Source organism: Rhinopithecus roxellana, chromosome 6, assembly GCF_007565055.1.
Source record: "Rhinopithecus roxellana isolate Shanxi Qingling chromosome 6, ASM756505v1, whole genome shotgun sequence".
NCBI classification, from domain to species: Eukaryota; Metazoa; Chordata; class Mammalia; order Primates; family Cercopithecidae; genus Rhinopithecus; species Rhinopithecus roxellana.
This window is the reverse complement of record NC_044554.1, coordinates 59,178,782-59,205,832: the sequence shown is the minus strand read 5'-3', so window position 1 is coordinate 59,205,832 and position 27,051 is coordinate 59,178,782. Positions and strand designations below refer to the sequence as shown.

The 27,051-nt window shown below is 41.4% G+C and overlaps 1 protein-coding gene across 1 annotated transcript in view; it reads left to right on the top strand.

The window, feature by feature from the left end:
* EXOC4 (exocyst complex component 4) overlaps window positions 1-26,261 on the top strand; it is an 850,866-nt gene extending 824,605 nt beyond the window's left edge. Inside the window, exon 18 of the mRNA XM_010357736.2 lies at window positions 24,789-26,261. Coding sequence (XP_010356038.2) covers window positions 24,789-25,026 — 238 coding nt within the window. The 3' untranslated portion in view covers window positions 25,027-26,261. The remainder of the gene's footprint in view (window positions 1-24,788) is intronic.
* The last annotated feature ends 790 nt before the right edge of the window (window positions 26,262-27,051 follow it).

Here is a 27,051-nt window from a genome sequence, read left to right as displayed (position 1 = left end):
TGATGTAGATAGACTAATCATCCCAAGATATTGCTTCTCTTAATTTTTTGCCCAATCCTTAGAGTGACTTTTTTATAAATATACTATTTGGCCCAAACTTGTCAGGATTAAAGAAAAATTTGCCTGATCACTGTTCTTTCTTAATTGGCCAGCATCTTCTCTCATTATTTAACCTTATGTTCCCACTGATTTAAGAGTCTTCTTTACATGGGACTCACGGTCCATCCTCCAGGCCTTCTTTATTCTGGCTGTTCTGATTCATTCTTCAACTCCCAGCCTTCAGAACATATCGCACTTGCACCCCTCCTCTGGAGTAATTGACTGCTCCAGTTGACCCTCATTTTTCGGTTTTCCGAAGTCATTGGCATGTTACGTGAAACCTCCATAATGAAGCACAAGGCATAAAACAGATATTTAATAAATATTTAATCATTTCAAAGATAGTTTTCCAACCAATGGACTTGAAGAGCAATAAAGGCATGTCTTGGGGAAAGCAAGTAATGATAATGGCAAAGTAATGAGTGCACAAATTCTTAGCAATATGTAGCGAATTCTGAGGTAACTAAAGCTCAGTTAATATTTGTAATATTGTTTGTCAGCAAAGAAAAATATGTAAGCATGTTTCAGGATGATACTTCTAAAGGATAGTCAATCACCTGTGTATCATCAATGGTACTATTGTTGGTCAGCATATGTGGTATTGGTGGTCGGGCCTTCTCTTTAATCAGATGAATATTTAATATAACTTCCCAGGTCTGATCCTTGGCTGAACTGTGACACGTGATCAGCTGGTGTGTACCTTTACCCTCTAATAAAGCCGAACCATGCATTTTCCTTCCCCTCCCTAAACTGATGGTAAAACCCACCAAATTTGCATATAGCCACCTCTCCCCATGATTATGACATCAGATGTTTATAGATAGTTCTGTTTGAGTTGATCCTAAATAAGGGAAACTTTTACCGTTGTAACTGCTATTCCCAAAGGATAACATAAACTGCTTTAGTCAGCAAAATATATATATCATCTTTGCCTTGGTAGATATTGAATTGCTGACTCTCTCTTCTTTAGACCCAGTAGTCATTTCTTTACCTCCTGAATTTATGCATGAAGCCAAAAGAAAAATTACTTCATATTCTTAATAAAAACGGCATAAGGTTTAGATAATTTTTTACTATATGCAGTAAAAATGCAAATGTGTGTGGCTTATTTGCAAATGTAGACATTAATAACTGATATTTAAACAGGCTGGATTGGCAATTTTACTGATATATTTAAGAGATTTTTCCAATAATTTGCACACTCAAAATCAATTTAAATACAACATGTAAATTGAATTTAATTTTTTGATATAAAATTGTGGTTATCAGCTTGAACCATTAAATTTACTATTTAATATATGCTCTCCAGATCACTTGGTTAGAATTTCATTGCACCTTATCTATATAAATTTAATTAGGCTTGATATCATCAGTATATTATAGAACTAATTAAAGATTTAGATAAGTGCTGAGGGGGCTTATTGAAAACTCCATAAAGTTCCATTTGGAAAATGAGATATTCTTCCTTCAGTTCATTGTGAGAGAAGGAAACAGCAAGAATGTTCCTTGCAGTGTTTCTGAAAAATTATTTAACTGGATTTAATGGGCTTATTCCATTCTTTGAAGAGCTTTTTAATTACTCTGTATCTTTGTGCAGTCCAACAACAGTTACAATCTTTATTTAAAGGCTTTAAAATCCTCATTTCCCTCTTCTCCCACTGAGCCAGCTGTGTTACATTCTGCTGGGCGTATGTGCAGGTAGGCAGTACAGGTTTTGTGTACCCTGATTGCAATCATATAATATGTAGCGGCATTTGTGGGGAAGTCTATCTAGTCCTCCCAAGCAGAATAAACATGGAGAAAGATCAGCGAGCACTGCCACAAACGTCTTAGGAAAAGAGAAAAGAAAGAAACCCTGGCCCGGGAGGATACCTGGGAAAAACTGACGCTTCTACTCAAAAGATACAGTGACTTTGAGTGAATCATTTTGCAGAAATCACTTTTGAATTCCCTTGTATCTGCATCTCTGCTATAGAGTATAAAGCAGATTAATGTAAAAGACTATTATTTCAACTAAGTGCTTTGTGTCTTCATTACAAAGCACAATAAAGCTTTTTAATACAATAAAGCCTCTATTACTTTCAATTGAATATGCCTGGAAATAAAGCTGCATCAACCACATTTCCCAGTGTGCTCAGTGCTCTTGTCAAAAGCACTTTTTCTTCATTGCAGATTGAGTGACACAATGCATGCTATGAAAAAAAAAAAAAAAAGGAAAGTGAAAGGACACATGACAAATGTGGGCCATCTACGACTGGGCACACTGTTGACTATGACAGAAGCCTGAGGAAGCCAGGGAATCGGATAAATTGTCAAGAGCCTGTGTGGTGTACTAGAAAGGTTAGAGGCTTTGGGCTCAGGATATGCAGATTTAAGTGAGAGCCCTGCCACTGATTAGCTGTGTGATCTGGACCTGTCTTTTCGCACCTAAATCTTATTTCCTGGAAAATGGAAATAATATTAATAATGCTGCCCGGCCAGGCACGGTGGCTCACGCCTGTAATCCCAGCACTTTGGGAGGCTGAGGCAGGTGGATCACTGGAGGTCAGGAGTTCGAGACCAGCCTGGCCAACATGGCAAAACCCCGTGTCTATTAAACATACAAAAATTAGCTGGCCGTGGTGGTGCATGCCTGTAATCTCAGCTACTGGTGCGGGGGGCCGAGGCAGGAGAATTGCTTGAGCCCGAGAGGCGGAGGTTGCAGTTAGCCAAGATTGTACCACTGCACTCCAGCCTGGGTGACAGATCAAGACTGCATCTCAATCAATGAATCAATCAATATAATGCTGCCCCTTCCCCCACTGCAGTTTCCCTCATGGGTTTGGATGGTTTTTAGACGTTATATATTCTAGCCTACTCCATTTTTTTCCCAGATATGGAAACTGAGGTACAGTGGGATTGCGTGACATGATCGTGATCACTAGTGAGCTAGTGCTGGGGCAAGGACTGGAATAGATGCCTCAGAGATATCATGTCATGTCTGCGCTGTCACACAGCACATAACGGAGCAGATAATGATTTTCTTAATGACACCCTGGCTGCATTTGGTAGGGGTGGGATTTTTTCCCCGAAGCAACGATTACTGAAACACATCACTGCTGTTTTCCTACTCAAATGGTTTGTAAACATACACATCCCCCAGCCTGAGAAAACATTCGCAGAAACATTTGGGTCACAAACCAATGTTTGTATCACCACCACATTTGAAAGATTTCTCTTTGAAAACATTAGAATGTTTGTCAGTAAAACAGATTCTCAACAGAAGTATAAATCTGGAAAGGGAGGGACATCCACAGCCACCTGGTTTGGGGCATTCAGGGTCCTCCAGGGATAGCAGTTTCTTCCTGGCCCCTAGGAATGTGTGACACCTCCCAGCATCACCTTAGACTTTGACTTTTCTCGGGTGTAAACTATTAGCGGTACCTTGAGGAGTGCGGTGGTTTCAGGGGAGGTTTGGCGGTGGCAAGTGAGTTCTCTCATGCAGCTGTGAATGTAGGGTAGTTGTTGAGAAGGAAGTGTAAAGACAGGAGGCAGGAAGTGTAAAGTGTAGAGAAGGACAGGCTGAGGCTTACTTGATTCTTCCTCATTTTTTCCCTCACTTCCCAGCACAGCCTCTGCAGCTCCAACACAGTTGTGCTGATTGGAAATGGGGTCTTTAAAATAACCTTGGTTTGTAGTGCTGGCCTGATCAGTGATGGAGCATGGTCTAGGAACTGGATCAGCAGTTCAGAGTCCAGGCAGAATGGGTTGAATCCTAACTCTGTTTCTGACTCATGGATAATCTCAACTAATCCACCTTGCACTGGGTGAAGCCTAGTGGAGAAGAGCTCAAAGGAGCCTGTCCAGAGTTTGCCCAAGGGAGTCCTTGTCACCACCTTCCTCCCATTTTGTTTTCTCCACTGATATCCAGGTCATGAGAGCAGCCGTTTCTCTGAGCCACAGGGAAGTAATCAATAAGGCCACATCCCGCTCACTGACATCCCCACTGAAACAGGTGAAGCACCTGTGGAAGGCCATGAGATTTTTGAAAGCACTTGAAATTACAAGACTAATTCTGAAGGTAGCAAGTGTGACAGAAATGGAACCTCTGCTACGTCGTGCCTGCCACCATCTTCTGCAGGATTTGTGAAAAACTAGGTTCAGGTTTCCAGGCTACTTTTGCTGCCTTTTGAACAGTGTCCACTTTTTCTACTAGGGATCAGCATGTATTTTCTTTGACATCTGTATCTGCTGAGATCACAGGCCATCCTGGTTGCCTCCTTGCTGTCTAGAACAGCCTCAACTCAACTGTGAACAGTCATCCATTACCACGAATAAAGGTCTGAAGGTCTGATCTGTGAAAGAGCAGACAATTGCAAGGCATCTCCCCCTTCACTTCAGTGTAGCACAAGTTAGCACAACACGCACACTTGCAGCAGTCAGCCGCACCCCAGTTTCCAGCTCCCCCCATCCAGGGCTGTTAATATGTTCTTGCTAGATACTTATATTCACATAGCACTTTACAATCAACATAGAGCTTTCACAAATATGATTTCAGTGGGTCTCTTGATGAGTAAACATTTTTGTCTCCCCAAGCATTTTCTGATTTGAACTGTTTTCTCACAGCCTAACTCAGCAGTTTTCCTGGAATGATGTGTAGGAGGTAGGGTATGATAGTGTCTTGCTATATAGTCAAACTTTAACCCTGAGAGAATAAAAGAAATCAATCCTGGTGCCAGCCAGGTGACCTTAGGCAGGTGTTTTGCCTTTGGAGCCTCAGGTTGTGAGGACTAAATCAGGTGTATGTGAAAGGACCTGGTATATAGTAAGTGTTAAATGCTAATTGTTCCCTGTAATTATGGTCCTTCTTAATAATAAACATTAATAGAATCTTTAGTGAATCTTTGGCTGAATTATATTTCTATCGTACATAGAGTTGTTCCCAATTCTAACCTATATTTCTCGTAAGGGTTACTCATTACTAGTTGTTATCAATGTTTCTTAAGAATAGTATGTAGGGATGGAGAGAGTTCAAAGGCATTTAGTACAAAGATGCTGGGGGTCAGTTAACTTACAAAAATGTAGAGCCCTGAGACATGACTTTAATACATTTCTGGGGCACTTAGTGAAAATGTGAGCTGGTGAAGATGTTGCCATATCTGTCAGCTTACAGAATCTTCTCTGCAGTTATCACAGGAGAACGTGGAACTGCAGCAAACGTCTCAATTAATGGATCAATTCTCACAACAGTATTGGCTGTGGACAGGTGTCTTCTGTGTAGTTGAGAAGTCAGGGTTCTAGTTTATAGGATTTGCATTTTTATAATAGCTTTATCCAGATACAATTTACATACCATAAACATTAACCCTTTTAATGTGTGCAATTCATTGCTTTTTAGTATAGTCGCAGAGTTGTACAGCCATCATCACCAGCTAGTTTTAGAACATTTTCATCACCCCCAAAAGAAATGCCCGTATCCATTAGCAGTCACACCTCATTTCCCCTAAACGCTACCCCTGGCAACCATACATCTACTTTCTTTCTCTGTGGGTTTGCCTCTTCTGGATAGATCATAGAAGTGCAATTACACAATATTTAGTCTTTTGTGGCTAGCTTGTTTCAGTTAGCAGAATATGTTCAAGATTTATAAAATTAGCACTTGTCTTAATAACCAGGTATGAGACAGTTAAAAATATACTCATGTACACATCCCAACACCTGGCCTACAGCCTGCTGTCTGTTATCATTTCCTTTTTCTGTAGGGGTGGGGAGAAGGAAACTAAGGTGTTTATAGCGAAGTATGGCGTACACACAGTAAACTGCACAGATCTTAAGTACACAATGGGATTCCTCTTGACAAAGAGAACACACCCTTATAACCATCACTCCCGTAAAAATACAGAATGTTGAAACCACCTCAGGGCCAGGCACAATGGCTCAGGCCTATAATTGGGAGGCTGAGGCAGGCGGATCGCTTGAGGCCAGGAATTCGAGACCAGCCTGGCCAACAGGGTAAAACTTTGTCTCTAATAAAAATACAAAAATTAGCCAGATGAGGGTAGTCCCAGCTACCTAGGAGGCTGAGGCAGGAGAATCGCCTGAACCTGGGAGGCAGAGATTGCAGTGAGCCAAGATCGCACCACTGCATTCCAGCCTGGGCGACAGAGTAAGACTGTCTCAAAAAAAAAAAAAAAAAAAAACCGGCTCAGATTGCCCCCCTCCTAGTCGTTGCCCTCACCACAGGCATTTCCTAATTTTGTTTGATTTTTTTTTTCTGAGTTTGTTTCCCTGTATATCTATTAATACAGGCAGTAAGTATGGGGTCCCCCAAGCCTGGGAGACCTTTCCCCAGTACTCCAGGCCCCAGTTACCTGAGTTCGTTAATGTTGGTTCCCAGGGAAAACAAGCAGCGTCAAGCACTCAGGACCCACAGCCTCCCCTTCTGAACCCAGGGACTCCCATGCCTTTGTATTTTCTCCTCACTTTTGTCCCCAGCTTTCCTTCTAAACACCAGCGAGCTCTCAGCACAGGTAATTGCAAAAAACAATTCAGGGGAGTGGGGCGGGCTGTGGAGGGGAGCATTAATCCCCATCAGGGACATCTGGGGGCAAATGTTGGGCTCCAAAGGCAGGTGTTTTGAGGAGGACTCCTAATTGTGACAGAGGCAGCCCCTGCACACTGGATGCCGGCCAGCCTCTGCCATTAACTCACCTGCCTCCTCACTGGTGCGATCAAATCGGTACTGCTGTTATGAAATTATGTGTGTTAGCTGGCTCTTCAGAAATAAAATATCTTTTCTTAAAGAAATTAAGGTTTCATTTTAAATTCACTTTATGGTCTTTGAAAAACTTTAGTTTTTGTGTGGTCCAGAGCTATAGGTTAGCATTAGCATTTAAATAGAAGCATTAAACTTGCCTGAAGACCTTCCTCTCATAATGTTGCCCTTTCTGAGAGGTTTTTTTCAAATCAGATACTTTTTCATCCTAAAAAATGAATGCAAATGCTCTCTATATTTTTCCCATCAAAGGCCTTTTTTCTTTATATATAGGCTTAGGAGAGCCACATTGTGGAGCAGCCTCAGTATTAGTCTTTTTGTATGGAAAGGGCCACTTAAAAAAAGTTGCTATTCTCTCCTACAATGCCTGATTTTCTTTGCTGACTCTCAGGATGTATTTTCCTGTGGTTAATTTTATCCTATTATATGTCATTCCACTCCAGACACCCCCCCAAGGCACAAATCCCGGTTCTACAACTAAGAATCTAATGTAAACTCCTGCTGTGTAACAGTGACCCTAGGAGTTCCCAGTGCCCCCAGCAAATCCCCATAACTGTAGTAGAATCAGAGTTTGAGCTTTTGAATTGGATGAACTAGAGTTTGAGTCGTGTTCGTCACAAGGAGGTTTTGTGACCTTCTTCTCTGACCCTTTATTTATCTGCCAAATTAAGGTTATCAAGCGTTTCTTGTATGTTTGTCAAGAGTTTAAATGAGATCATATTTGTACTCCTAATTTATACTCTGTGCTCTTAGGTCCTGTAACCTAACTGGACAGGTTCTTCCTGCCTGCTGCACAAATAAAGACCATGGCATTGCAGTAAAGAAGGAGTCTAATTGACGTGAGGCTGGCCATGCCACACAGTAGATGGAGTTGTTACTCAAATCAATCTCCCCAGAAATTCAAGGATTAGAGTTTTTAAGGATAATTTGGTGGGCAAGGGATCAGAAAGTGGGGGGGTGCTGATTGGTTGGGTCAGAGATGAAACATCGGGAGTTGAAGCTGTTATCTTGCACTGAGTCATTTCCTGGGTGGGGGCCACAAGACCAGATGAGCCAGTTTATTAATTTGGGTGGTGCCAGCAGATCCACTGTGTACAGGGTCTGCAAAATATCTCAAGCACTGATCTTAGTTTTAACAATAGTGGTGTTATCCCCGGGAGCAATTTGGGGAGGTTCAGAATTTTGCAGCCTCCAGCTGCATGACTCCTAATCCATAATTTTGAATCTTGGAGGTAATTTTTTAGTCCTGCAAAGACAGTCTAGTCCCCAGGCAGGAAGGGGTTTGTTTTGAGAAAGTGCTGTTGTCATCAAAGTTTAACTATAAGCTAAGTTTCTCTCAAAGTTAGTTCAGCATATGCCCAGGAATAAGCAAGGACAGCTTGGAGGTTAGAGGCAAGATGGAGTCTGTTAAGTCAGCGTCTCTTTCACTAATAACTTTCTCAGTTATAATTTTTGCAAAGGCAGTTTCAGTCCCCCTCCCTCACATTTCAACCAGACCAGTTGAGGAGTAGGTTAGGAGGAACCTTTGAGTAAAAGGTGTCCTCTTATTTCTTATATTCTCACTGCTAGCCTTCTCTGTCCTCTCAGATACCGGCCTCATCTCAGTACCGTTGTCTGTATGTTAATGGCCCCAGGTCACTGTTGACCTGAAGGAGACATACTAGAGGTGAGAGCCTGATGTGTTGTTCTTTACTGAGGTGCTGGCATCCTTCCCTCTTTGAGGTTGATTTTGTTTAGCTACAAGCTTGGGGATGTGGAGTTGTGAGGAAACCTTCTAGAAGATTGGCGTGGTCTGATACTAGAAAAAAAAATAGCCAAGTTGCCCAACAGTCTGAAGACTTTCTTACTCTCAGCTCCACCCACCATGCTGCAGCTAAAAAGGTCTTTCTAAAACACAGTTGTCATCATGTGTGACTTCTTTCTAAAATTGTTCCAGATTCCTCCCTGTCATTGGTTCCAAATGCCAGGGTGTATGTAAACTGAAGCTGATTGTCCTTATCCATAGGAAAATTAGAAAAATAATGACTGTACTTGGTGAGTTTCTTATAAATAATGACTAAAAGTTTCTGAGTTTCCCAAGCAACAAAACATTTAACCTTTTTGTTCTGAGATTATTTTATTTCCACTTAAGGTATGTTAACATACCTTCTTTCATCAAATTCTGGTCATAATAGATGATAATTGTTTTGTTTAAATAATCTGGGCAAAATAAAGGTTAATTCACCTTCCTCCTTCCACTCACCCATGAAAATCCAGAGTCTTAGCATGGCCCACAGGTCTGTTATGCTCTGGGCCCAGCTTGCCTTGCCCACCTTTCCCCTTCCTTGCCCTTTCCCACACTCCATGCACTACAGTGAGCGATAAACCACTCGTCGTTTTCCCCAAATACCGTATTCTTCCTACTCTCCCACCCAATTTACGCATTCTGTTTCCTTTGCTTGTGGAGGACTTTCTTTCCTTCATATTTGTCTCATTGTTGATAACTTCTCCTTCTCTATTAAGCCTTCTCTGGCTGCTCTAAGAAGCCTACAACCCTTCCTGTCTGTGATATTAGAGAATCTCCTCCGTACCTTTATTATAGCCACAGTCACATTGCTATAAGTACATACAGTGCCTGGCTACTTTCACACCAGACTCTGCATTGCCAGAGAACAAGGACTATGTTTTACTTACCTCTGCATCCACAGTGTCTACTGAATACTGCCTGATGTGTCATTGATGCTGAAATATAGGTTGAGCAAGTAAACAGTTTCAAAAAGGACTTTGAAAGGCACTGTATAAGCAGTGAGGATGATACAAAAAGTCATAAGACACAGTCTTTGACATCAAGGAGCCTGCGGTCTAGGTGAGGATAATAAATACATATAATGGTACAGCCACAAAATTGAGTACTCTGCCACCATTAAGAAGAATGAGGCAGGTTGATATGAACTGAAATGGAACCTTCTCCAAGCTCTATTGTTAAGTAGAAAAAGTAAGGTGCAGAACAGTATGTAAACACCATTTATCTTTAAATATATTTGTGTGTCTATATATACACACACACTCAAGAAAGACTGCTTGTGTATGTATAAAATATATTTGGAAGGATACCCTGGAAACTAGTAACAGTAATTGTCTCTAGAAAAGGAAATGGTGGGAGAGAGGCTTTGCACTATGTGCTTATTTTGTACCTTTATCTTTTTACATAACAAGAATGTTATGTGCCAGGCACTGTTCTAAGCACTTTACAAATATTAACTTGCTTAGTCTTCTTAACAATCCTATGAGCTAGGTACTATCAGTATCCTCATTTTACAGATGAGAAAACTGAAGCCTGTAAAGGTCAAATAACTTTCCCAAGTTCACACAACTAGTAAGTAAATACCCTAGCAACCTTTTTTATTGTATCATCAGCTCAAAAAGAATATTAAGAGTTGTTTTTTAATAAAAGGTATGATTCTGCATGATAAATGTTAAGTGGGTGACCCATGCAGTAAGTGACAGAGAAGAAATAAATTGCTCAGGATAGCTTCAGAGAGGGTAGAGGATTTAGCGATTCTGAACATGAAGTAGGCTCTGGATACTTAGAGCCAAAAAGTACTAAGTATTATTCAGGGGACAGTGAGTAGCTCAATTTGGCTTGAATGGCAGGTTGAAGCAGGGAAGAATTGGGAGAAAAGGTGGAATACAGGTCAAGTCTTTAAAAGGCCTTGAATGTCAGTGTTGGAAGTTTGGACTTGATTCTGTTAGCACTAGTAAACACACAAGGTTTTTTTTTTATTATTAAATACAGAATAGTGATATGATCCAACTAAGAACTGGGGGTTAGTCTAGGAAGAGTGAGTGAGTGAGGTGGCCAGTTAAGAGGCAACTGTAGCAATCCAATGAAAAGTGTGTAGGACCTGTGATAGTGAGATTGGAAAGAAGAAATGAACATGAAAGATGTTGCAGTGATAGACCTGGTAACAACTGGACAAAAGATATGAAGGAGAGTGAAGATTCCAGGTGACACTGAGATTTTGAGGTTTTGCAAGCTAGTACTGTTAAGCAAAATTCAGAGGCTAGGGAGGCCACCTGACAAGGGCAGCTGATAGAAATGTCTGCAGACAAGTGAAAATGAAGATTTGATTATTGAGAGACCAGATCTTGAGAGAGACATCTGAGCATTACATGCACAGATAAGACTTTCAGAAGCAGAGGGAGAAGAGTGGAGGGCCACCCGCCCCCTCGCTGCCCCCCCATCCGCCCCCTCACTGACCGGCAGGAACACCTGCAGCAAGCAGACACAGAGCCAATAGCAGAATCAGAGAAGAAACTCAGAGGGAGCTGGGAGAAGTGCCTTAAAAATGTGGCTCCATGGGGCCGGGCGTGGTGGCTTACGCCTGTAATCCCAGCCCTTTGGGAGGCCGAGGCAGGTGGATCACGGTCAGGAGTTCAAGACCAGCCTGGCCAAGATGTGAAACCCCATCTCTACTAAAAATACAAAAAATTAGCCGGGCGTGGTGGCACGCACCTGTAATCCCAGCTACTCCGGAGGCTGAGGCAGAGAATTGCTTAAACCTGGTGGGGCAGAGGTTGCAGTGAGCCGAGATCGCACCACTGCACTCCAGCCTGGGAGACAGAGCGAGACTCCGTCTCAAAAAAAAAAAAAGTGGCTCCATGGACTGGCGCAGTGGCGCACACCTGTATTCCCAGGACTTTGGAAGGCCAAGGTGGGTGGATCATGATGTCAGGAGATCGAGACCATCCTGGCTAACACGGTGAAACCCCTTCTCTACTAAAAATACAAAACAATTAGCCGGTCATGGTGGTGGGTACCTGTAGTCCCAGCTACTCGGGAGGCTGAGGCAGGAGAATGGCATGAACCCGGGAGGCAGAGCTTGCAGCGAGTTGAGATCGCGCCACCACACTCCAGCCTGGGCGACAGAGCAAGACTCCATCTCAAAAAAAAAAAAAAAGAAAAGAAAAAGAAAAAAGAAATGTGGCTCCATACAGTTGGGTTTAGGATGGAAAACTGTCAAGGAAAAGAGGACTTAGGAAAAGCCGCTGTGTGTGTCCATGAGGACGTCGCTGATGACCCTTTTCATAGATGCAGTGGAGGCATAGAAAGGACAGGCAGTGAATACAAATGATTTGTTCAAGAAATTCAACAATGAAAGGGAGAAAAGACACAAAAGGAGAGATGGAGTGGACACGGGATCACGTAAAGGGTTTGGGGTTTATTTCTTGATTTGTTTTTCCAAAATGTGAGAAGCAGAAGGATGTTTGAAGCAGACATGAAAGAACCAGTGAAAAGGGAAGATACTGGATACAAGAATTAAAAACAAAACAAAAACCCAGCAGAGTCTTGAAAGCATTGGGAGGGGTGAGGATCAAAGACATAGGGTTAATCTTACAGAAAGAAACCCCTCTTCTTCTGAGTCGAGGGAAGGATTGATTGTTTAAAATGTATTTCGGTACGGAGGGTGTGATACCTCATACAACTGTGAGACCCTCAGAGATAGTGTATACATGAACGTTGGCCAGTACGGACTGCAGAGGAGTATGCAACCAAAGTTAGCAATTATTTTTATCATTTGTATTATATCACATAGCAGGTGTTCTGTCATATCATTTGATTAATCTTCAAACCTAACATGATGTAATATTGTTTATCCCATGCCTAAATGAAAAAACTGAAGTTGAGACAGGTTCAGAAATTTCCAGTCATGCATTTTAGGTAAAAGATGTAGGATTCGTGTCTAAATCTGCCAGAGAATGAAAAGCTGAGAAGGATTACAGATCACTAGCCAAAACATGGATCTCTGTGTCACCCCCCTTTTCCATTAGCGACCATTATCCTGACCATCTCCCCCCGGAGTTACATCAGAATAACATTTTGTGTTTCATATGGATCAATTATTTCATTCATACTTCCTCTCTTCCCAGTGTCAGAGAATCATAGACTGCTTTTTAGATCGTATGCCATACTTAATGACATGTATAGACTATCAGCTCTCTCATTCATTCATTCATTCATTCATTCTTTTTCATTTACTCAGCACTCACTAGTTACCATCTCCTTAGACCAAGGGGTAAGAGCAAGTTGAATATAGAATTCAGCCTTGCTCTAGAGAATGGCATGAACCCGGGAGACGGAGCTTGCAGTGAACAGAGATCACGCCACTGCACTCCAGCCTGGGCGACAGAGCGAGACTCCATCTCAAAAAGAAAAAAAAAGAAAAAAAGAATTCAGCCCCGCTCTAATAGAACCTGCATTGGAGGAGCGGGAAGCAGATACTTGTTTATGTACTAAATGCTTCTACATTCTTACTCTGTGTAGCCACTGTTCTTAATCATTTAAGCCTTGGAACAATCCTGTGTTACTATTTCCTTTTCTCAGATGAAGAGAATAAGGCACAGAGAGATTAATAACTTGTCCAAAGTCATACAAATAGGAAGAGGCAGAATTGGGTTGAAATCCCAGGCCACTGGCTCCTGAGTCCATGATCTTAACCATTGTATATGCTGATCAAAGTATCTCTGATTTTATATTTAAATATATAATTTTAAATATATTTTGGAAATATATTTTTTAGATGGAGATGAATGCTAAAAAGAAAATTAAAGCTTATTTAAAGGACAAAGCTTGATGAGGATGGAGCAAGTATCATTTAAAATAAAGGTAGTCAGGGAAAACCTTGCTTATTGATAAGCAGACATTTGAGCAAAAATTGACCTGAATCTCTTTTAATCTTCTAGTTTCCCCCAACCTCCTGTCCCTTTAATCCCATCTGATCCTCTTTTCTGATTTTCTTTCAATTGGCTTGCAGTATAAAGCAAAAGAAGAACTATGAAGTACAACAAGGACAAATCATTGTCACTTCCTTGCTCTATAGCTGGTACTTTTTCTTCTACTTTATTTTTTAATTATTTTTTCTAAGATGGAGTCCCGCTCTGTCACTCAGGCTGGAGTGCAATGGCATGATCTTGGCTCACTGCAGCCTCCACCTCCCAGGTTCAAGCAGTTCTCCTGCCTCTGCCTCCCAAGTAGGTGGGACTAGAGGTGCGCACTACCACGCCCAGCTAATTTTTTATATTTGTGGTAAAGACAGAGTTTTGCCATGTTGGCCAGGCTGGCCTCGAACTCCTGACCTCAGGTGATCCACCCACCTTGGCCTCCCAAAGTGCTGGGATTACAGAAATTGTACTTTTTAAATAGGAAATAAGAAATGCTCTGGTTCCATGGCCCTTACCACCCACCCCAACACACCCACCGCCTCCTCCCCCTCACCCAGTGACCATTCACCCACCTGTTCTAAGGTTTCTCCCAACTATTGAATAAATATAGGAGGTTAGAATTTCTCCCAAACAAATTCACTTGGGTTTTTCTAAGATGAATCCCCTTTCATTACTTGCTTCCCATAATTCCAGATTCCCTGGAGTCCTTGATGTGATTTTTCCTTTTTTGTTGCCATTCACAGCCCTTCCCCGTTCACTAACATTGGCCCCTTTCACCACTCTGTATCTTCCTGTGCATTAATGAAGGTATTAAGTGAGATCAGTTCTAAAGCCAGCATCTTTAGCATTCACTAGATGCTTCTCTTCTGCATTTGTTGACTTGCCGTTATCATTACCCTCTGTTTGTTTTTCAGCCTGTGTCCTATCGAGGGTAGCCATTCAGAATAAATTCATTTTGCTAGTTATATTTTTCTAGAGGTACTGCATCAAATGGTTCACTGACACTCAAATATATATCAGCCACGGTAGTCTTTTCATCCACCAAATTCACATTGTTATCCAAAGCTATCCATCACGTTTGTCAGAGTATTTGGGTCTTTAATTAAACCTGCTGGATACTGTTCATATTTCCATTAGCTCCTTTCTAGTTAGTCTATTATTTTTCTAATTGACATCTGTTCTGAGTCACATGTCCTAGAATCTCAGGTGGCCCATTTTGTAGCTTTGGTTTATTTAGCTTTTCTCTCTTTCATAAATTACCTAAGGGCTTAGTTAATACACCCTCAAGTGTTTGCCACTGAGACCTGCTGATTTGCATATGCTCACACTTCTCATATATTCCAGAGTTTTTTGGTTCTTCTATGAAATCATTTTCCTTTGTGGCCCTTCAGTCCTGTAAGAAGTGGTCTTGTGTCTCAGCAAGGCAGAGAGATCTACAATTTCAAGAATTGTGCTAGAGTCACTAACCAGGACCAGAAGGTCAGGAATCAGGGTTTGAGTGACTCAGCCAAGTGATGGCTGAATAGCAGTCCTTGCGTCTTAAGACTCCCAGCAGCTGTAGTAGGTTGCAGTGAACTCTCCATTCAGCCTCCCCTAGCCCTGTCTTAACATCATTGTGAGGTAGCTGGCTGGGGGCAGAGTCAGTGGCCAAAAAATAGAACGAATTGGCACCTGCTAGAATCAACCATTACCTTGGCCTCACTGGCATCATGCTTATCATGCTCTCGTTGATGGAAGCATATGTTCCCATCAAAGCCATGCAGGCCATGCCTGTTGCCACTGACCATTCTCCTCACACACCCCCAGGTAGGGCAAGATCCAGTATTATAAATACAGGAAGCCCCTTACCCATTCACTTCACCATCTCATTTCCAACCCTGGTCGTCATTTGGAGCAGAAGCGTTGTTTTTGTCCCTTGTCTAGGGCACTCCAACTCTTTGTGCCCTTCTTACGTACCAGGAGACAAGGGCAGGCAGGCAGACTGCCAAGCCCTAGATTTCCTTTACTTTAAATTAAAATGTTTGCTTCATGTCTTGGGTATTTTTGATCTGGGCCTGGATTGGATTTTAAAAATAAATAAATAAAGCTTCTTGAAGCCAAGGACTATACCTTTCTATATCATATTAACATTTAAAATGTTATTGGAGTTTCCTAAGCATTAGTAATAACATTAGGTTTTGCTTTGAAGAAATCCTTTGCATTATTTATTGAAAAATTAATGATGTGATTTTATTACTAAAAATTGAAAAAGCCGTAGGGCCTCTCAGCAGTTGTTTCCCGGATTGCTAATCTGAAAAATGTAGATAATACACACTACAAGAGTCTTGTGCTAATTGGGTTAAATGATATGTAGCTTTGTGGTCACCAAAGTATATAATACAATGTCCTTTTTATCAACCTATGATATTAGATAAATTGTCTTTAAAAATCAGAAAGACTCTCTAAAGTGATATTTGATTAACTATTTTCTTAAATTGAAAAGACTCTAAAGTGATATTCAGCCCAGAATAGCATTCCTTAACCTGGACTCACCTTTTGATAATCAAAAGAACATTTACAGAAGTATGAGACATACACAATTATGAAAGTAAAATGAAGACCCTAAATAAAAAATCACAGAACAAGAGGGTAATTCTATTCACTCTTTCATATTTCATTATTTGATAACATCAGAAGATGAATCCATCAGAATTGTCTTGGCAAGTGCAAACAGAAATGTGCCTGATCAATATTTATTAAAACCCTCAAAATGGGAGAAGGAGTTGAGCAGACTTCTTAATGGGCTGAATAATTATTCATACAAATAGGGTTTGACCAAAGGCAGTGCCAGACCAAAGAGACACAGTTTTAATTGTACTGAATTTAAAATGCAGATCTTTCTCCAGCCCTGTTGTAGAAAACTTAATTTAAAAAATTATCTGATGTAGCGGAGAGTGACACATGAATCCTTAAGTTGTTGAAGAGGACATTTCAACCATAGATGTTTATAAATTTAGAATGTGTTCCAAAGGCAGGGAGCAAAGTTGCTAGCTAGCTAAGGAAACAAAAAGAAATTTTAGCCCCATTTCAGTGACTGTAACCGAGCCTGGGAGTGTGTCATCATCTTGACGCTGATGGGGATGTCTTGGAGGAGTTTCTTTGTTTCAAGTGGTTTTATTTTCTGACGAGAAATAAAGCAAGGCTCTAGCTGCTGCTGTCTATCAAAAATGTCAGGATACGTTCCTGAGAGGAGTGAAACAGCTGATTTTAACTTTCAGCGTCTCCCAGGAGAGCCCAACCCCTGCTGTACTGCCAAGGCATGATGGTTATCAGAACAAGGCCAAGAGGTAACTGGTAACTGCCATTTAAGGATAGCGCCATTGACAAAGGGTGGGTGTGTGCATGTGTCACTATATATAAAAAACAGGTAGGTAGATGACCGATCAAAGAAGCCCAAGCAAACCTTAAAGCAACAGACTCCCAGGCTATCTTTACCTCTTGAATGATTTTCTGCTGCCACCAGCTGAGGGAATATAGGCAGTATCTTTTCTAAAGACCATCCTTTACTTCTAGCATGTCCTGATCACAGCAAAAACCTGTACAATCTGTTGTGAGAAGTGAAAAAAAAAAAAACACTACCCCGATATAGAATATACACCTAATTGTGCCATGAACTGTCTGAAAATTATTTAGCTTTTCTCTACCTTAGTTTTCTCATTCCTAAAATGAAAATAACTTCAGCTCATTTTAAATTAGAATTTTCAATCATGTTTGTAATAAACTCTAAGCTCTTCGAAGGGGAATACAAATAAGAGCAATTAGATTACACTTTTTAATAAACTAATTTATTCTTCTGACACACAGATTACCATCCGTTTTATTATTGGTCTGGAAAGTCCATTTGAGCTGAGATTACACTTGTTCAGAGTTTTCAAATCAATTACTACTGCCTCTTGTCTACCATTGCTTGAAGAAAAACAGCATCAGCTAATTCTGATGGGAGCCCCATGATTTTAAAGGACCAAGCAGGGGATGCTGTAAAGGTTTAAAATCCAAAAATGCCAGTGCTTATATAGCATCTGCTGTAACCTTTCTGCTTTGGACATGAGAAATAGATCCAGAGAGCTGATGGTATTTGCCCAAGGTCACGTGGCTAGTTAGTAGTGAGGAATGAAAGACTTACCCAGAATCTGAGTTTAGTTGATCTCTTAAATATTTACCTCACTAAATTGTTGTGCTATAACCATGACCTCTCAATTATTTATGGGATGATTATCTGGTTTGTGGATTACTCTTTTTTCTCTTGTCATTTCCCTGTTATTACATAGGTACCATTGAGTGGGTGGAAAAGATAGGAGTTCACTGCTTCACTTGACAACTTAGTAACCTGTCTACCATTGGGTTTTTATTAAAGTGCTCAAAATGCTGTAAATATTGGCTAAAACTAATGTTGGGAGCTACTGTCAATACTAAGTTTTATTCAGCTCAATTTTTCTCCGTCTCAAATTTGTATTTCAAAAGTCAGATTCAGCACATAATTCATTTGTTGACGTTAATACTGGAACTTTATCTTGGGAAGGACTACAAGAGAAAGTCTTTACAATGAAAATAATTGTCTCCCTTTCCCAAAAATGTACTGAATCAGAGGGACAGTCAACTTTTGGAAAGAAAGGTTACTTCATCCATTACCAGCTTGAAGGGGCAAAAAAGGAAGAAATAAAAGAAATAAAAAGCCAAAAAGTCTTTCCTGTAAACTCCCAAATTAAGTGTTAAATTTACAACATGACTTTATTACTTGGTTTAGAGCACCGAATTCCCAGATGAAATCCAGTGTTGTTCAAATATACCGCAAAGTTCATACAAACGAATTTGAATCGCCACAATACTGGCTCATTGCATTACAATGAAAGGCAGAGCTGAGTATGGGAATTTTATTTAATTCATGTTTGTGTACTCAAGACTCAAATGAGTCAGCGATAAAAATACTCTTTTCAGTTCTTTTGCTTTTTATAATTTCAAATATTTTTGTATTAAGGTGGTTTTAGAGTAAATACAGGGCTCAAAGTCTTTCATTTTGAGTCCTTAGACAAATCACTCATACTCTGTAGAGCTCGGTTTTCTCATATGTATAATGTAGATAATTGTAGTACCTATTTAAAAGGATTTAAATGCACCTAAAAGCTAGACATTATTATTAATATTCTACAATCAAGACAGATTCCAAAACCCAGCATGAGATGTAGCTATATATTTTAAAACACAGTTTCCATCCCGGGATCTCGGACCTGAATTCTACAAAGTAAAGGAAGGCAACAGGCAAAGCTTTCCTCAGGGACCTTGTATAATTCCCCAGTCAGGGCCTTGCTGTCACCCCTACAGGCAAAGTTTATTGAATGCCTACAAGTACAGGAACAAGAGTTGCCATGGGTGGGAATAGTTTATGTTAGTGAATATTTCTTCCCTCAATTTGCAAAGCAGGGAACTGAAACTTTCTAATCGCTTTCAGAGATACAGTACTAATTTTTGCACTGAGTATGCCAACGTGGGAGATAGAACCAGGGATGAGAAAACTCCCTGGCCTCTTGTCTATGAAAATTTATGGAAAGCTCTTAAAGAGAAGTCAGAAAAGCATTAATACTCAAAGATAAAAAGATACCAACAATTCATTTATACATACACACATACCTACATACATTAAAAACAAGTCAGCTGGAAACCATCATTCTTAGCAAACTATCACAAGAACAGAAAACCAAACACCGCATGTTCTCACTCATAGGTGGGAACTGAACAATGAGATCACTTGGACTCGGGAAGGGGAACATCACACACCGGGGCCTATCACGGGGAGGGGTTGGGGGAGGGATTGCATTGGGAGTTATACCTGATGTAAATGATGAGTTGATGGGTGCTGACGAGTTGATGGGTGCAGCACACCAACATGGCACAAGTATACATATGTAACAAACCTGCACGTTATGCACATGTACCCTAGAACTTAAAGTATAATAATAATAATTAAAAAAAAAAAGAAATTCTGCAGTAGATGGATGGCCCTAGAGAAAGGGCAATATTCTTGACATGACTGGAACAGATCTCATTAAATATAATATGGTTTGAAAGACAAAAAAAAAAAAAAAAAAAGTCGATGAAAAATTGTTCAACCTCATGCAAATCAAAAGAATGTGAGTTAGATGCTGCCCATATGTTGTTGATAGGAGGATAAATCGATAGAGCTTTTTTAGAAAGCAACTTGGCAGCATTGTCAAGTGTCCTCAATAATATACTTATCTTTTAACTAATTCTGTTTTTAGAAAGCTATCCCTGAGAAAGTAAGTCTTTATAATTGGAAACAATTGAAGTATCTAATTGTGTTTCAACCTAAATATTTCAACTATAAGAAAAAAAATTGGCTAGAACCCTACATGTGCTTGGGGCAAACTACAAGAAAATATGCCAAACTGTGGTTTATCTTTATGATGGAATTCTGAGAAGTCTTTCTCTATGGCCCATATATTATATATGGCACGTGTATTAACTTTCCAATCAGAGGAAGATAAAATTTTATTTTAAAACTTTAAAAAGATCTGCCCACCTTTCCAAAATACCTTGCATTTCCTTCCTGGTAGAAATGTTTTCAAACAGAATGTGTGGGGGAGAAAGAGTCGCAGTGCAGTACCATTAAAATAAAGCACAAAAGAAAAAGCCACAGAAAACAGTCTGTTGATAAAGCAAACATGAGGAAGATAAGAGAAAATGATCTGTTTGCACCAGAACAAAGCATAAACATTGTCATGTTCTAGACTCTGCACATGAGACCAGTCTGTGAAGTCACACCTCCACTTCTCTGTCGCTCCACTCCCTCACCCTCTCTGCTCATAATACTTTGGGAACTGCTGCTCAAAGGCACACAGCAAATGGTAGGAGAAACCACAGCAAGGCACACATATCCTTCCAGAACGTTCCATCCACCAGGGTGACATGAAACTCTTTGGTCTCCAGAATAAGGTATTTGGTGTACATGTAGCAATTGGCTGCTGAACATTGTAGGCTATGAAGAGGCTGTGAAGGGCTACAAGCCCTGAGCCAGAAAATGTCTCAATCAAATGTGCATTCACTGATCCCATCCAGGCAGCCCGAGCAAAGTGTCATCAAATGGAAAACGTGTTGCCCTGGAAGCCATGACTGCTATTTTAATGCTCAATAATGAAGACCAAGCTTTCAATTTCCTGGGGCCTCAATAAGTGTTGATAAATTACTTATCCCTATTGGGTGACATGATTTCATTTCAGTCTGTCAGTGTTTATCATGGAAGCTCATTCTAATGGTATAGTTTGGGGCATTTTTCTATTTTCTCTTCAGGGCACCTGGTAGCATCTTTTCCCCACCTCCAAGTGAAACTGTTGCTATGTCAGTTTAGTCATCTTTGCCCCTGGGTACCATTCTAAAAGATAAATGAATTTTGTTCTGTCTTTAAATATTTATGATTCTTTATGATCTAATATATCATCATGGTTATGGAGGAATTTTTTTCTCCATAACTATAGAAAATACACCATCAGTTATTTGTCAATTTTGTTGAATAATTCACTTTGCAATTCAGGGGCACTGTTCATCCGAGGCTCTTGAGGACTCTTAGTCTCTCAGTCCACTTCAGACTGTCATTCTGGGATTTATAAAGGTCTTCACTGCACAGAGGATATTGAAACATTAAGGACTTAAGCAGCATGCCCTTTATCACTCATCACACCGGACGATCCAGTAGTAGAAATGCAGGCATCTTTGTTTTGTTGTTTGCTCCCAGCATGGAACAACGGCCTCTGTAGAAAACCAGCCAGTATCCCTGGAAACAATTCAGCAGATTTTTCAAAAGAAATCCAATTTCATCTGGCATGATGGGTTCAGTGTTGCCTCTTAAGATAAATGATAAAAATACCAACATCCTAATACAAAGAAATCCAGTTATTTTGGTTTAATCTCAGTGAAAAGCATCACAAACCTTTTATTGCTTCTGTAGCCTTCCCTGATGTGTTTAGGTCCTTGGCTGGAGGAGACAGTAGTTCTGTAACTGTTCGTCTGCCAAACAGAGTCTGGCTGAGTCGTGGCTGGTTCAGAACCTTTAAAAAGCACGTATCTGGGGATGGGGCCTCAGGAATCTGCACTTTTCATAAGCACCTCAAGGTCATTCTTAGTTAGGTACCCTGAAGTTCAAGAACTGCTAGTCTAGAAACCGCAGCTTTTAAGTTCCTTCTAGCTTTAAAAAAATCGTGAGCCCCAGATTCGCTCTTATTTCATTTGGTGAATCTCGATGCATGCATGAGCTCTTCTTGGGCAATTTTTTAAAATGTATACTCTTAGGAAGTTCCATTAATAGACAACTCTCCTTCGCCTGTGCATCTACAGGAAACAGAGTTAGATGACATAGGGCATCATTTCTCAAAATAGGGGCCAATATCAGTGAGAGCCAGGGGACATGCAAAGCTGTAGGATAAATATTAATGTGATGCATCTTCCTGCAGCATCAAGTTTTTCTTAGAAACAGTGTATTTAAATTACAGCAGATACATTGAGGAGTAGAATGCAAAGTTCATGTGAGTTTTATGCTAAACATGAAACTTCAAAAGATTTACTGATTGTAGCTGATACTGGGGTCTCACACCTCTGGAAGCGGAGTTTTTTCTCCTCTTCTACCAAGCATTTCTGTCTATATTCAGGGTCACCCTCGACCAGTGATTGCTATATATCTGCTTCTGTGATGCCAAAATGAACATCGTTTGAAACCACTATAGAAAATTAGCCCCCTGTGCCGGGTGCGGTGGCTTACGCCTATAATCCTAGCACTTTGGGAGGCCAACGCGGGCAGATCACGAGGTCAGGAGATCGAGACAATCCTGGCTAACACAGTGAAACCCCGTCTCTACTAAAAATACAAAAAAATTAGTCGGGTGTGTTGATGGGCGCCTGTAGTCCTAGCTACTCAGGAGGCTGAGGCAGGAGAATAGTGTGAACCCGGGAGGCAGAGCTTGAAGTGAGCCGAGATCGTGCCACTGCACTCCAGCCTGGGCAACGGAGTGAGACTCCATCTCAAAAAAAAAAGAAAAAATTAGCCCCCTGTACACAAGGATGCTGACCGATTTGCTCCCAGGAGATCCTCATTAACTTACCAATCTACAAAGAGCCCTTTGAATTTCTGCCACTATTTGGGGAATATTCACAAAAGATTATTCTTTCCCCTATTTTTTAAAAGAGTGTGTTAGTTAGAAAAGGAGGCTTAGCAGGAGGAAAAGAAGCTAACCATGTGAAAAGACACCGCAACTCTTCCTGACCACATTCCCCTTGCACTAGCAATTCAGTAAAATAGGCCTGAAATTATGGAGCTCCTAGAATGTATTTGTTACCACAAGGATAGCTTCATTTCCCCGTAGGAGGCTCTTTTTCTTCAAAATGTTGCTGATGAGAAAGAAACAAATCCACGGCCCTGAGTCTAATAATACAGGATTTCTGAGCCACTGATCCTGTTTGGTCTGGAAGATTCTTTCGCCCCCAAGAGTTGCCTTGAGTGCACTGCCTGGTTCTGTCCCCTCAATCTTGGCAAAGTTACCCTTCACATCAGAGGGAAGTAAGTAACACTCTTCATTTCGCTGACAAGCTGTGATAAGCCTTGCTGGGTCAGAGTCTGTTGAACTTGACCTCCTGGGTAATTTGGAGTGGCTGTGCAAGTCACAGCCTCAGAGTCCAGTAGACTCAGAGATAGCAGTTGCACAGTATTGGTTTAAAGAATGGTGAATGGTCATCTTCTCCACTTCCTGACTCCCACCTTCATCTTCTCACTGCATTGAAGAATCACTCTAATGCGTATTTCTATTATAGGCACAAGTCTTTCTCCACCACCCAGGCTAATGGCCTTGCCAGTAAGTGGCTCTCAAGTCTCTTTCTGCTAGAATTGTAACCAGTGCCCTCCCAGACCATTCTGCATCCCATTGTCACATTAATCTTCCAGAAGCACAACTTTGAATGGCACCTCTGATCTCTGGAAAAAGGAAGTCCTTTATTGGCTTAACTAGGTCTAAAGTCATAGCCTGATGTTCAGGGGCGTCAACTGCCTTATCCCAGGACTTTCTGCTATTGCTCTGCACTCCCCAGTCTAACCAGATCACTCATCCATGCCTTTTCTCATGCTCTTCCCTCCAACTAGAATTTCCTTCCTGGAAGCCCTGCCTGACAGAATCTTACCCATAGGACGTCTTCCTCAGCCCCACACCATCCCCTCTGCATGATGCAATTTCTCCTCTTCTGCTACTAATTCACGGTACTAGGACCTCACTTACGGCACATAGAATATCCTTGTGAGTTGTCAAGTGTCCGTGAAAAAAAAGTCTTGAACTTAGAGTCAGAAACCTGGAGTCAGATCCTGGCATAGTCAGTCCCTGTCTTTGTGCCATGGGAAAGCCCTCTAACTTCTCCATGCTTTGGTCTTTGTGTCTGGGAAAAGGCAGGTGTAGCCCCTGGGTGGAGTGAGGGGTAAGTGGCACAGTGCATGGGAATGAACTTGGTCAACAGCACTGAAATCCTTATGTCTCTGCTTTTCAGGACCTTTCCTCCTTGTCTCTGAGCTACTTGAGGAAAGGGGCTGTGTCTTGCCCATCCTTATATACTACTATTAATTTGATCACATTACTATCACACATTAGCATCATTATAGTTCTAATAGTAATAGTTAATCTTTATGAAGCACCACCACTCTGAGAGCTTTATATGTATTAATTAATTCAACTATTTCAATAACCCCAAGAGGCAGGTACTATTATTAACCCACTTTATGGAGCAGAAAACCATGTGCAGTATTTCACAAAACCTCCAATGAATAATGAATGAATGAGGGATTGAATGAGACAAAAACCTGTTAACAATGCCTTCTCTCCTTCTTCAGGCTACACTCCTACTTTTCTTTCCTTTCTCCCAAGGTAAATGCAAAATTAGCAAACAATGTAGAATAAGCTGAGCCACTGAAAGGTGTGCAGCCTCCCTGGGTCCTCACCTAGACTTCTCCTGAAGAGAGTTCCTATGAGCTCCAAAGGACAGAGCTTGTGGCTGTCATGTTCTTTATTCTATTGGTGGGGCCCAGAACACTGCCTGCTGATCAATTTTTATGAAGTCAGCAGAGGAATCAATGTATAGACAGCATATATGTCCCCTCGAGATGGATGTTACCAATGGTGGAGCTGGTGAGCAGTGTTCTCTCTTGCTTTCTCAGGCAGTACTACGAGATGCTTTACAACACAGCTGACGAGCTCCTGAACCTGGTGGTGGACCAGGGTGTGAAGTACACGGAGCTGGAGTACATCCACGCCCTGACGCTGCTGCACCGCAGCCAGACAGGGGTGGGGGAACTGACCACCCAAAACATGAGGCTGCAGCGGCTCAAAGAGATCATCTGCGAGCAGGCTGCCATCAAGCAAGCTACCAAGGACAAGAAGATAACTACTGTTTAGTGGGACCTACTTCGGTTGGTAGCTGGGGTCCTCTCAGTCACACTCAATTTTTCCCTTGGTATGTTATTGGTATATTCTGAGCTTAGTTTTCTCTACACTGTTGCTTTAGTGGAGAGGAGGTGTAAGGATTTTTTCTCTCTAGTTTGACTTTTCATATAAATGCTAAAGGAAGATGACAGTACTGACTGTTTTGGTTGAACAACTACTTTAATGCAGTCAAGTCTAACGGGACTAGGGTGGGATAGGGAGGAAGGTGGTATCAAATTGCTGGACTCTGAAAACGAGTAGATGGATTACTAATATTTCATTTATTACTCTCTCTCTCTATATATATATATATAATTCCAGCCTTGGAAAGTAGACTGCTACATAAGTTTTGGTCCCTTCCTAAAACCATTTAGTAGGGTTCTATTACATAAACAGTAGGATTTTTCCTCTCCTGACCTTATCCATTTACAGTTCAATGAAATAAGTGTCTGTGCATTGCTGCCTGTCTTTATTGCCACAGTCAAATAAATGGCTTCTCAGCTGCTGTTTACAACAAACTTCCCTAACAAAACAGAACCTCTAATTTAGGGCTAGGAATCGAAGTCTTTTGATCCCAGTCCCCGGGACAGTTTTGTATGCCGTATCTTGTACACAGGTTGTAGGTTGGTTTATTGCCATTTTGTTTTATTTCTGCTATATAAAAACCAAGAGCCGTACAATTAGACAAATATGGAGGAATGAAAGGCAATTCAACCGTCTGCTTGATTTCCAACCCACCCCCCCCCCCCACCTCTCAGAGCCCTAATTTCTGAGAGAATAATGGTTAGAGAACATTTCATCTCACTTGAAATGTCCTTTGGGAGTAAATGATTCTTAAGTGCTCACTTGGTCTGAGCTCAGCTGAATGCAGGGAAGATGGGACAGTGTGACATTTCTCCTCTGTGTGGCCTCCAGCTGAGCCTGTCCCTGGATTGTCCTGCCCCGCATTGTGGGCATTTACCGTGTTCCTGGCACATTGGACCTCACCATGTCCCCAGTCCTCTTGCTGGCCATGGTTCATAGGTCACAGAAGGCAGCAATGCACTGACTGGGCCACATCTTGAAAACTCGTGGAAAGGGGAGGAGGAGGGACTTTGACCACACACAGTGATGCCTAACACCCTGAAGGTGGGGGATTTTATACCTGTTTGTACAACTTCGGTCTTGATGGGAAAATGGAATATTAAAAAGTGTTTTGAGAAGCTTAAGTGTTTCATGTTTTTTTTCTGGTGTTCTTTATTCAGCAAATATTCCCCAGAAGCATAATATGTGCTCCATGCTGCCACACACAGGAGCAAATGGATAGATGAAGAGGACACCCTTATTATCTAAGAGTGTGGGAACTGGACTGGAGTCAAAAATCCGAACAGCTTAAACTCAGGGCTGGGTCAGAATCAGGTCAGGCAGTGGGGCTGCCGTGAAGGGGATTCACTGGGCAGCTGGAGGTTCCAGGGGATTCTGGTGGGAAGGAATGTAGTCAATCTGTCTGGCTCCAAGGGCCTAACTGGGAAGAAGAAGAATCTCTGTAGGAGACAATTGTGGAAAAACATACTGCCCTAAACAATACCATGAGAAATAGTCTACTTTAGAAGCAGTGGTGGGAGAAGGGGGATGAGAGGACATTAGGTTTGCCTAAGCTGCTTCTTCATGGCCATGACCCCCAGCATTGATTCTGTACCTTTCCTTTTTCTTCCTGTCCACTCCAGGCGGAGAACCCGGAGTGGTGACAGTGATGGCAGCAGAGCCAGGGTGGGACTGAGAGTGCTCAGACTAGTTTTTTTGGGGTGTGGAAAGAGACATGGGTTTGGATTGAGCAGAATGTCAAGAGCCCTGAGAACCAACCTAAAAATGGCAGATGAGCTGCTTCAGGGGCAACATTTAGGAAAGTGAAATCCCTGCTCTGCTTACAATGACGGGACTGAAAATGGTAATTCTGCACAGAAAAGGGGCTCTAGGACTCTTCCAAGACATTTAGGACATCCAAGTTTCTTTGAAGGT